This window comes from Peromyscus californicus, unplaced genomic scaffold (assembly GCF_007827085.1).
Source record: "Peromyscus californicus insignis strain IS unplaced genomic scaffold, ASM782708v3 Scaffold_12__1_contigs__length_115047231, whole genome shotgun sequence".
NCBI lineage: Eukaryota > Metazoa > Chordata > Mammalia > Rodentia > Cricetidae > Peromyscus > Peromyscus californicus.
Genome location: NW_026294413.1, coordinates 5,906,755 through 5,919,471, shown reverse-complemented (window position 1 = coordinate 5,919,471; position 12,717 = coordinate 5,906,755). Strand labels below are relative to the sequence as shown.

Sequence of the window (12,717 nt, the reverse complement as noted above, 5' to 3'; positions counted from 1 at the left end):
AGTAACATTAATTGTCACCATTTACCACAAATTGTGATATAAGCTATACTTTTGAAATTCTTTCCTGTAATTAGAAAGAAGTTAATCATTCAGAATTAGGATAATAATAAATTGTGATACAGCTACAGCCACAAACTTATTGAGGAAGATAAATATGTCTCCTTTTAAGATACATAAAACAAAAAATTTGAAGTGTAAGAGATGCCAGGAAGACAGTAGAATTACCAACTTTTACATTTTTTATTTCAATGTCTTAAAAATTATACGCATTGTTTCTATATTTGAAAACATAAACAATTTTATAACTAAAGACAAATAATGCTTCCCATTTCAAACTTCACCAAAGGTAAGGATCTTAGATAAGACTAAGGCAGCCTTAGCGTCTGCTCTAGTTCAAGTGTCACCTCTGACCTACATAAGAAGCTCCAGGAAGGTAACTTTTTCCAATGTGAACATCTATAAGCATTTTTTAAGGATCAAAGAATAATGTAGTCAAATGACATTTTACTGTACACATCATATAAATATTATCTTAACCTGCATTGTTCATGCAATCAAGACATAGTACCCTTTGTTTAAGTAGAATTTGTTTTAGGCTCACAGTTATTTATTATAAACAAGCCAGGGTATAACAGTGAAACACCAGGAATCACTGAATATATAGAAACTCAAGAAAAGGCACGTTTTGGTCTGATGATAGGAAAAACTTCTATTTCAAATATTTATTTTAAGGAAAGACAAAACCACCCAACTACAAAGTTCTCTTCAGATTCTAGAAACATGCAAGCATGCACCATGGGCTGCACTGCTGCTGATTCTGCCTGTTGTCCAAGCAGCAGGATCTGGAGATGCACCTGCACCTTACCAGGTGTGGCTTGGCATTACAGCGCCTGTGACTGCCTGGGGACATTCCCAGGAAAGTGAAATGGACTGATGTGACTTTGGAGGGCTCTTCTGCATTAGGCCTCGCCCTGACCACACTGAAAACCACTGTGCTTCTGAGGCCTAAGCCAAGGTTTGCTTTCTGCTGTTCCCGGGGAAGGTTACAGTGAAGAGGGTGCTTTCCCCTTCTTCGCTGTCTCTCCTAGATGGAAACAGGTGGGGGTGGGGGGTGGGGTCATTACAACAAAGACCCCATAATAATGAGGGCTATAACTTGTATTTGCTGCTTAGGAGGGGGGGGTCAAAGAAAGAGGGCTTAAATTTGCGTAAGTATTATTCCATATGTTCCAAATTGTCAGAGCACATGAAATTATAAGGAGGAAGTGTTTGCTCAAAACAGGTAAATCAACTTGGCTGTTGTCATCACTGCCTCCTGAATTCTAGGAGACTCTTTTTCTCCATTTTTTGGGGTCTTTTTTATCTCCTTAGTTGATATTGTGCTTAGATATTAAATAACCCAAAACTGAAACTTTTATGTCTGAGAAAAAGCTTAATAAAAATGAACTCAACATATCTAATACTAAAATGGAGAAAAGATTTGGTAAAAAATAACTTTATATTAATTGAGTAACATCTTCTTTGTGAGAAGTACTATATCAAATGCATATCCATTATGCTATTTAAAAAGAGAGAGAGAATTCAGTCTGTGTCAAACCAATATGATGGCAGTGAGGTGCCCAAGAGCAGCTGCCTTATAAACCTTGGATCTCAATAAATAGGTTGGCTGGCCAGTGAGCTCCAGGGACTCTCTTGGGACTGCCTCCCCAGTGCCTGGATTACAAGTGCATGACATCACACCCTAGGATAGGTCAGGAGGAATGCTCAAAAATCTCCTGTGTAAGGAAGATTAAGGTGCTTTCCCTTCTGCTTATCTCCTCCCATCTCACCCCCTCCCAAATAAACAAACAAAGGTTCATGTAACCAGACAAGGGAATGAATAACTGGTTCACAGAAAAACAGAGTGGATCATAGAAAAACTAAAGGGTAGTTAGCTAGCTCAATGCAACAGCATTCTGCTTCCTCAGGCCTTGATGGTCCCACTCTCCAATTTCCCCCCTCCTGAATTAAGAGTGGAACAAGGCACGGCTGACCCGAGGGTTAAACGATGGTGGGTGGAAGTAATATGAGGAATAGTGTTGAGTTCTAACATGTCTGCTTCATAATTCATTCCCATTATAATTGTATTAAGAGGTGTGCTCTTAAGATGGGCGATGGTGGCGCATGCCTTTAATCCCAGCACTTGAGGGCCAGAGCCAGGCGGATCTCTGTGAGTTCAAGGCCAGCCTGGTTTACAGAGTGAGATCCAGGACAGGCACCAAAACTAAATGAAGAAACCCTGTCTCGAAAACAAACAAACAAACAAAAAGAGGTGTGCTCTTTGGGAAGTGATGGCAGCAAGGGACTGAAGGGTGTTCTGCTTCAGGCCATTCTTCCCTTATTCTTTCTGCCATCTGAGGGCACGATGCTCTTCCCTCTAGAAGACACACAGATAGTCACCATCTTAACCTCAGCGTTTCTAGCTCCCAGAACTCAATTTCTGTTTTTCATAACCTGTCCATTCTCAGATACTCTATTATAGCAGCACAGACACACTAAGGCAACAGGGCCCCCAAACAAAAATCCATCTCCATGTGGCCCCTAGGACTGTGATTTTATTTGGTAGGAGGATGTCTGCAGATGCAATTGGTTAAAGAAGAGATCATTCTGGTAGCAGTGCGCTCTAGACCAATGGTAGTGTCCTTCCTGAGAAGAGGGAAAGTTGAAATCTAAGACAGAGACACAGAGGGAAGGGAGGAGGGCCATGTAGACTTCTCTCTTCCAGAACTAGCATCCAATTAATTTATCTTTTTAACCAGCCAGTGTCTGACTCCAGTTAGTAGTCCTACTGGTATAGACTATATTTAGTGTTTAGTCATAACAGTATTCTTATGTGTGTACAGGCACACATGGGGTGCGTGTGCAGGAGCATGTGTGTAGATGTGGTATCCCCCTTGTTTTATTGTTTGTTTGTTCTGGCATCTCACTGGTCTGGATCTCACCAAGCAGGCTGGCCGGCCAGGGAGCTCCAGGGATGCTCTCATGACGGCCTCCCCAGGGCCTGGATTACAAGTGCATGACATCACATCAGGTATTTTCACTTGGATTCTGGGAACTGAATTCAGGCCCTTATTTTTGCACAGCAAGCATTTCACAGATTGAATTGTCTACTCAGCTCTTAGTCAGAATCATAATTTATATTGTTTTTGTTTTTGTTTTGTTTTTACTAATTCAAGCAATGTATATATTGTATCATACAATACTTCAGGGTAAAGGGTTTTTGTTTTGAAATGAGTAACTGAGTTACTGTGGAAGAACTCTGAATATTTTCCCCTTTATAAAACTATTCAGAATTCTAAAAAATATTTGAAGGCATGCAACTTATTCCCACATAAAGTTATATTAAAAATTAAAAGAACTACAGATTTTAACATATTATAATACAGTTGAGAAATGGAATAAAACCATATTGTTGTCTATTAAACAAATACTTTACTTATTTGTAAAATGCATTAATTAGTACCTTGTGTGGCCAAACCACTAAAAATAGAATCAATCCATCTCCCTAATGTAGCCTTAGTATACAAAAATATTACCCTTGTGCTATACAATTATCTTAGTCATCAGGATTAACAACTTTAGTGTCTTAAGTATATTTGCAATTAAGAGCTAAAGTGTTACTAGAAACATTTAAAAGAAAATCATGCATTCATTCAGGTTTCACGAATTTTCCTTTCTAGTAATATAGACTATGCATACATAGTATTATGGCTAGCCTCATCCGAGTGAGAGAGGCCTGAGCACTCTGTTCTTCATCTTCAAACCGGATGGCAGGAAAGGGGGGTGTATTTTAATTATTGAAAGGCTACTTATATGAGTCTATAAAATTATATAAATATATAAAATCAAATGAATATATAAAATTAAGCAATCTAAGACTAAGAAATTTGTGGAAATTACTCTCTTATAGAGAATAAATTTCTTCAAGATTATTCAAGATTTTTAAAAACCATTAAATCTGGGTCAAGTATGATAAATTATTTCAAAGCATTAAGTTTTTGATCACATTATTAATTTTAAAAGTTTGGGGTAGAGTATACATGTGGTATATACCCACATGTGTGAGGGTGGACATGCATGTGTGGAGGTCAGGGGTCTCTTAGTGAACTTGACCCTAGACAGGCAGCACTCAGACCCAGCTGCTGTGGAATGTTCTGTATGGCAAATGTGTTGCTAATTAGTCAATAAATAAAACACTGATTGGCCGTTGGCTAGGCAGGAAGTGTAGGCTGGGCAAGGAGGAGAATAAAGCTGGGAAGTGGAAGGCTGAGTCAGAGAGACACTGCCAGCTGCCACGATGAGAAACAGCATGTGAAGATACCGGTAAGCCACGAGCCACGTGGCAAGGTATAGATTAATAGAAATGGGTTAATTTAAGCTGTAAGAGCAGTTAGCAAGAAGCCTGCCACGGCCATACAGTTTGTAAGCAAAATAAGCCTCTGTGTTTACTTGGTTGGGTTTGAAAGGCTGTGGGACTGGCAGGTGACAGAGATTTGTCCTGACTGTGGGCCAGGCAGGAAAACTCTAGCTACAAATGGCGTCCAACGTGGGGCAAGAGTTTCCACCTAAAACCTGAGAAAAAAGATTCTAAAACGGAGCTAAAAACAGCTTCCTAATTGTCTCTCTCAAATGAGCGGCAGCTGCCTGTTTGAGCTACTGGTGGGTTCCTAGCGTGCGTGCTCGACCTGCCTATGGCGGGAATGAGGCCTTTGCAAGTGGCACTTTGAGCTGCATGGTGGATTTAGCCTTTGCTGGTGCAGAGCAAAAGGGGAGGTTTCTGGGCTACACGCTGCTTGGCTAAAAGCATAGACCCCCGATAGCTCCCAGAGCTGGCGGTAAACCATGGCCATGTTGGGAAGCTGAGGTGGGTGGATCCAGCAGCCACAGCTGCTGCAGTTTAAGGCAATAGATTTACAATAAGACAGATTCAGATGTAATAGTTTACAATGTGTGTAAAAGATACGTAGGCTTGAAAGAGACAAAAAAGATGATATATAGAGTTATAGAAACAAATACATAGTTTTAAAAAATAAAGTCTTTAAAGAGACAGTAAAGGTAGTATAAAAAATAAGCCACGTAAAAATGGATATTACACAGAGAATCTGCATTGTGTTGTCTTTGGGACTTTTAACTGCAGAAAAACATTTGATTGTAAAAGCTGTTGAGTTATGCCAAAATGTATATTTTAAAGGTAACTTGACTTCAAAATTTGGATATAAGGATATGTTGCTTTGGAAAGGAGATTCTGCTTTTGTTCCCACAGAAAGCCAGAGGCTATGGATTTGTTCAAGATTAAGACACATCAGGTTTGACCAGCCAAGACCCCCTGAAAGGTCTCCGATGACACCATGGCCCAGATGATCCAACATCCAGAATGGTTTGAAGGCAACTGGCTCAGACGATACACCCTCATGGACTATTTCATAATCCTAAAATTTTCTTTGTTTCCCCATAAGATACAGCGCCCCCCTCCAGCCGGAAGTAGTAAGAGAAGCAACGCCCAAATTCCCAAATTGTATGTAATTTTACTTTGTTAAGGTTAAAACCTTCTTTTTGAAAAAAAAAGGGGGAAGTGCTGTGGAATGTTCTGTATGGCAAATGTGTTGCTAATTAGTCAATAAATAAAACACTGATTGGCCGTTGGCTAGGCAGGAAGTGTAGGCTGGGCAAGGAGGAGAATAAAGCTGGGAAGTGGAAGGCTGAGTCAGAGAGACACTGCCAGCTGCCACGATGAGAAACAGCATGTGAAGATACCGGTAAGCCACGAGCCACGTGGCAAGGTATAGATTAATAGAAATGGGTTAATTTAAGCTGTAAGAGCAGTTAGCAAGAAGCCTGCCACGGCCATACAGTTTGTAAGCAAAATAAGCCTCTGTGTTTACTTGGTTGGGTTTGAAAGGCTGTGGGACTGGCAGGTGACAGAGATTTGTCCTGACTGTGGGCCAGGCAGGAAAACTCTAGCTACACCCAGCATCCTCCTGTCCCTACCCGACAGCACTGGGGTTATAGATGCCTGTGTAGTCATCCTTGGCTTTCCACATGGGGTCTGGGGATGAACTCAGGTCCTCATGCTTTTACAGCAAGTCTTTTCACCCACCAAGCCACGCCACGGCCCCCAAGTCCTTATTTTACTTATGTTTTCCCTCAACAGAAACTCAATTTGATCAATAGTTTCTTCTTGGCATAAGAATGCCAAGTTTATAAATAATATCTTGATCATTATTTTTATTATTTCATTTCTCTATGTATCTCTGTGTGGGTGTGTGCACATGTGTATGCAGGTATGTGTGACCATGAAGAGGCCAGAGGAGGATGTCCATAGTCTGCCTCTACCACTCTCTGCCTAGTCTCTTGAGTCACGGTCATCTCACTGAAAGGAATTTGCCAATTTTGGCTAGGCTGGTAGCCACCAAACCCCAGCAACCCTCCTCTCCCTGCCCCCATCCCTCAGCACTGGAGTTATATACACATGCCTAGGCCTGGCTTTTTGTCTGTTTGCTTATTTACTTAGTTTTTTGTTTTTTACATCCTGAGCACAGTTTCCCTTCCCTCCTCCTAGCCTGCCCCGCCCCCTGCCCTGTCCACTCCTCCTCCACTGTTCCTCTTGAGAAAAGGGCAGGCCTCCCATGGATATCAGCCAGCCAGGGCATATCAAGTTTCAGTGAGACCAGGCACCTCTCCTCTCCTATTAAGGTTGAAAGGGTCCAAAAAGCAGACAACAGAGGCAGAGGCAGCCCCTGCTCCCACTGTTAGGATCCCACAAGAAGGCCAAGTTACACACCTGTGACCTACGCAGAGTGCCTAGGCCAGTCCCATGCAGACCCCTGGCTGTTGGTTCAGTCTCTGTGAGCCCCTATGAGCCTGGGTTTAAGCCTGGCTTTTTATAAGAGTAAAAGTGGGATATGAATTCAGGTCCCTGTAGAGTAAGCACTTCTTACACACTGAGCCATCGCCCAAGCCTCTCTTGTCCTCATTTGTACTAAACATGTATGTAATGCTAACTGTCACAAATGATTATAAAATTTTAATATTACAATATTTATAATCTTCACATTTCAGATACTTTGTAAGTGTGTACTTTGTACAGCTTACTAATAACCTACTATGGGAACTAAGTCACCCACTCATAAACAAGTCACCACATTCAAGTCTGAAAACCTGGTTCCTAAGGGGACAGCACCACACAATGCACAGGAAGAGTGGGTGTGCTGGGTTGAAGGAGGATGGCCTCCCAGGCTCATAGATTTGAATCCTTAAGTCATCAGCGAGTGGCACTACTTGAGAAGGACTAGGAGGTGTGGCCTTGTTGGAGGAAGTGTGTCACTAAGGGTGGGCTTTGAGGTTTAGGAGCCCATGTCAAGCCCAGTGTTGAACTCTGAACACCCCCCACCTATGGATCAGGATGTAGCTCTCAACTACTTTTTCAGTATCCCTGCCTGCCTGCTGCCATGCTTCCTGATACGATAGTAATGGACTAAAACTCTGAAACTGTAAGCAAGTTCCAATTAAGTACTTTCTAAGAGTTCCCTTGGCCATGGTGTTTCTTCACAGCAACAGAGCAGTAACGAGGATGGTAGGACTGACTGAAAACACCACAGGACAACACACATTTGATAACTGACCATTGGCTTGTTATGTTCATTATTCCATAGTTTCAAGGTTTAGCTAGTTCTATAAAATTAGAGGCTCTGTTTATAGAACTGTTTTTTTCCTGATTAAAAGAGGAGAAATATACATTTCACTGTGACCTAAATAAAAGTTGTCAAAAGTTCCAACTTTCTATTTTGCCAATTACTTTGGATATGCAATGCCATATTAGAAATGGAATTCAAAATACTAATTTAGACACAATAGTAAATTGAATATATTTCAATTTTAAAGATTAATAAGGAAATAAAGTTTGATAGTAAATAATTCAAATACATGGAAAAATGTTTAAAAAAACTGGCAAACATACAGCAAGAAAAAAAAAGCAAAGGTCAGGAATAAGCAATTTACCAGAGAAGAAACTCAAAGTCCGATAAATATATGAAAAGAAGCTAATCCTTGGAACAAACTGACAATAGCTGACTATTCCTGAATTCCAACTACAAAATGTTTCAGTTTAGTGAAATAATTGTAAAGAATCATTTCATTCACTGACAGAAAATTTAAAAATAGTATGTTGTTAGCACAGTTCTAGGAAACAGATATATTCACATGCTAGTGCAGATATGTTAGTAAATTTTAGGATGAAAATTAACAAATATGTATCAAAATTCAAGAAGTACAAATATCTTGACTTTTTCTCTGAAAGTTGTACCAAGAAAAATTGGAATTATGAGAAAATAATTTAAAGTCCCATTCAGTGAGGCAGTTTTCTCATAGTATGTTGGAAAAGCAAGTGCATAATACAGTTCCACTGTGCAAAACAATATACTCTGTAGGCATTTATTTCATTTATAAAATATGTATAGAAAGGTTGGAAAGATCCATGCCAAAACATTATTGCAGTGACAGTTATCTCCTAGCTGTAGAATTAATGATCATTTAAAATTTTTGTGTTTTCATGTTTGCTTTCTCTAGCTTTTTGACATTAGCTGTCTGCAAATTCTTTAATAAGTAAAGACAATAGTGTGCACATAAAGCGGTATGTTCACTTGTTAAGTTTTATGTCAACTTGACACAAACTAGAGTCATCTGAAGGGAGGGAACTTGGACTGAGAAAATTCCTCCATAAAATCTAGATGTAGGGTATTTTCTTAATCCCATTAATTAGTGATTGATGGGGGAGGGCTCAGCCCATGGTGGGTGGTGCCATCCCTAGGCTAGTGGTCCTGGGTTCTGTAAGAAAACAGGCTGAACAAGCCACGAGGAGCAAGTCACTAGTAAACAGCACCCCTCCACAGCCTCTGCATCAGCTCCTGCCCCCAGGTTCCTGCTCCGCTTGTCCTGTCCTGACCTCTTCCTTCACGAGGACTTACAAAGTGCAAGCCAAACAAGCCCTCCCTCCCCACCTTGTTTTCGGTCACTGCGTTCCACCCCAGCAGCCGTAGAAACTCAAACTAGTGCAGGGTGCATACATAAACAGAGCATGTCAAATCAACTACTGCCAAAGCTGAAGTGCATAATAAAATCAATTTCATTTCCATTCAGACTCACTTTAGTTTCCCAAAGAGAAATCCTTGAACTTCATCTGCTTCAGTCTCCTTTTCTATAGCAGTATCAGTCATAGCTACATTAAAGGAAAAATAAAAATTTGTAGGCTGGGAAAAGAACATAGAACTCTCAATATTAAATGAATTATATTTGTTTTACATTGCTTTTTCATGCACAAGGTTAATATATGTGCATGTGTATACTATAATTCTTAATGTGCACTATTTTTAAAATGGGCTTAGATGGTTAAATATTATATAAGCACAATAAATGCCATATAAATTACTTTACAGCAACAGCTTTCTATTTTATAAGCTAAAATGATAAGACAAAGGACCCACAAGAAATCCTGGTTTTTGCTTTCAGGTCTGATGGTAGATCCATACTCTAATAAACATGAGTGTTGCACAATTCAAGCAATCTTAAGATAGTCAAGGGATCTTTAGAAAGACACCACACTCATGGCTTCAGAGAACAACCTTGTTATGTTACACTCATTCCTTCTTCTACCAAATAGTGTGGAAGTCAAATATGGGAAGTGTGCAATGGCTCACTCTTCACCACAGTTTACTGTGACTCAGCAGGTATGCGTCCCCCCTTACACTGCTGAAGCTCTGTGCTTCAGACTGTAAGCCCAACTTCAGGGTGCTCTGATTTAGTCATGGACTGGCTAACTATCTGCTGAATTTAATCACTAGATAAAAATCTGCTGTCTATGATGATTTCTGACAGGACAGCTATCTGGAAAAAGACACTCATGATAAATACCACACTTGGCAGGAAAAGAGAAAGACAAATGGACAACTTTAATAAAGTGAGACAAACTTTTCTAAGTGAAGGCACAGAAATAAATGGGCTAGAAAAAAGGGAAACAGAGCTCTGATGGACTAGGAACTGCTTATCTCCCAGCTGAGAGCTGCCGGGAAATGGAGAGTCAGTTTTCTTTAAGAGTGCGCCACTGATAAGCGGGTCACACTCCAGTAGAAGGTCACACACACAGGGATACATGGGGCACAAACTGCACTTGCTCTTTTGAAGAAGGCACAAATTCGAGTGGGTAGAGAAGGGTATGTGCATCTGGGAAGAGTTGGAGGAGGAGATGAATATAATCAAAACATACTCCATGGAGTTCTCAAAAACCTACTGCAGTTTTGATTATTATTATTTTTTAAGAATGCTCTGTGAGTGCTCTGCTACAGATGAACTATATACCAAACCCACACCACCTCAAGGCACAGCAAGCACTGCTGGGGGAGAGGAAAGAGCAGAAGAGCTGCAGATGAATGAGAAGGAGTGCTATGAATCCTGACCTCTGTTCAGGACAAGGCTGCCACACACACGGACTCACCGAAGCCCGGCGTCGCCTGCACAATACGAATCTACTGAAATATTCCGTCACATCTCAGCTCTAGCTGAGAGCTGTGGGTAGCTGATAGCTTGCTAAGGGAGGGTCACTTTTCTTTGAGGAGTAATGGCCATTGGTAAGTTGCCTACCAGACCCCAGTGGATGACATTACACCCATGTGCATGTGGGAAGCAGTAACTGGACGGACTCAGTGGGTTATAAAAACCACAAAGAGGAGGATGTGGAATTGAGAGGAAGAAGTGCTGGAAATAGCGGTAGGCAGAACTGGAAGGAGGGTGAGGGAAGTGGGTGTGACCAAATACATTGTTTACATGAACAAAATGTTCCAAGAACAGAAAAGCAGCTTTATTTAAACATTAAAAATCTTACTTTTAATTTGTGTGTCATCCAACGCTTTGTATTCGGTGTCTTTAATCGCTAGCTCCACTCCATAGCCAGATAAGAACATCTTCCTGGAGCTTGGCTTCTGGTCAAGTAATATATTTTAGAAAAACAAGAGACAGTTAAGGAATCTTGCATTAAACTTAGTACCATGACACATTAGGGTAAGTACAGTGAAATACTGATACTGGGGCACACATGTGTGCATGTGGCTAGGTGCTGAGGCTTGAGCCCAGGGCCGTGCAAGTGCAAGACAAGTACTCTAAGACCAGGCTACAGCCCTACAGCCCCCGCCTAACACAAAAAGCTCTAACCACCATGAAATATTTTTATTGGGCGAACACTTATGCTCTCTACATAGTCTACCAAAGAACCAGAATTTTGTTGAAGACCTTTTCCTTACTAAAAAATTAGTCATGACTCTTTACTATTTTTTAATGGAAAAGATTTCTGCTCAAATCTACAATGAGTTAACAGAGGTTCCAATACAGTAAAGCTGCAACAAAAGTGTACTTCTTTCATTCACCTCTGCAAGACTGGCTAGTTTCCAGGACAACTGGAGAGTAAGCAAAAGTAAAGAATGAAAAGTAGAGACTAGAGACAGACAGACAATAAAACACTCTGTGCTTTGTGCCTTGGAAATTCTGCTTAGATCTTTTTTTGGGTAATTTTAATGACTAAAATATTCCACATGCCACAAAGTAATGAGTTGCTATAGTTGACCACACCTGAGCTATCTGCAATATTTACATTTTTAGAATTTTAGTAATAATTTTCCTCCTTCTAGGAAAGGACAAATATAAAATCTATCTCTGGAGAGTCCTTGGGTAAACAAAGTAAGTTACATTTCATGTTGCAGGAGGCAACGCAGATGAATATATGTGATTTTTACAAAGATGTCTAAGTTTTCGTCCTGCTCCATCCTGAAATTCCTATCTGCCATGCTGCAACTATTATCATTTGGTGTTTTATTCCAGGGGTTAGAAAACTAGTTTTAGAACTCTGAATGCACTAAATTCTTAGGAGAAGCAGTGTGTCTTTGCACAGAGACAGTTTGGTATTCCTACATGTGATAGAGGATATGTATGGACAGAATGGAGGGAAGGAAAAACAGTAGTGGATCACCCCTTTATTTTTCCTTCCCTAACATTTTTCTTAGCCTTCAAATTAAGTTTATCAGCACAGTGTCTATCTCTTGGCCTGTTTTATTTCCAAATACAAACATATAGGAATGACCTTTAGATACACAGTACTTCAAACTGCTGCTCACACTAACATTTAATTTTCTAGTGTCTTAGGAACACTACAATTAAAGATAGCATGCAGAAACTGAGTTATTTACAATTACACTAATATGAAAAAGCTGAAAATGTTCTAAAGAGTTTTCAATTTCATATAGCTACCCCAAAACAAAACTGTAGCTGTAAAAGAAGTCTTAAGGCCACACATCTTGTCAGAGTTCACAAAGGAGATGCAATTCCTCATAACCAATTTCTAGTATTGGTACTAAAAAGCTATTGGCTCCTGGATAAAAGGTTGGATAAAGCACAGGGACAAATAGCCAAATGAATGGAAACACATGAACTATGAACCAATGGCTGAGGGGTCCCCACTGGATCAGGCCCTCTGAATGGGTGAGACAGTTGATTGGCTTGATCTGTTTGGGAGGCATCCAGGCAGTGGGACTGGGTCCTGTGCTCATTGCATGAGTTGCTGTTTGAAACCTGGGGCCTATGCAGGATTGTTTGGCTCGGCCTGGGAGGAGGTGACTAGACCTACCTGGACTGTGTCTA

At 40.5% G+C, this 12,717-nt stretch overlaps 1 protein-coding gene across 2 annotated transcripts in view; it reads right to left on the bottom strand.

Annotated features, from left to right (window-relative positions):
- The window catches only part of Uggt2 (UDP-glucose glycoprotein glucosyltransferase 2), a 140,058-nt gene that overhangs the window by 116,478 nt on the left and 10,863 nt on the right, over positions 1 to 12,717 (bottom strand). For both annotated transcript variants that reach the window (XR_008216919.1, XM_052732466.1), the window contains exons 6-7: positions 10,913 to 11,009; positions 9,181 to 9,253 (exon numbers count right to left, since the gene is read on the bottom strand). Coding sequence is in view for 1 of the 2 variants with exons in the window: in XM_052732466.1 (XP_052588426.1) it covers positions 9,181 to 9,253; positions 10,913 to 11,009 (170 nt within the window). In the remaining variant the exon portion in view is untranslated. The remainder of the gene's footprint in view (positions 1 to 9,180; positions 9,254 to 10,912; positions 11,010 to 12,717) is intronic.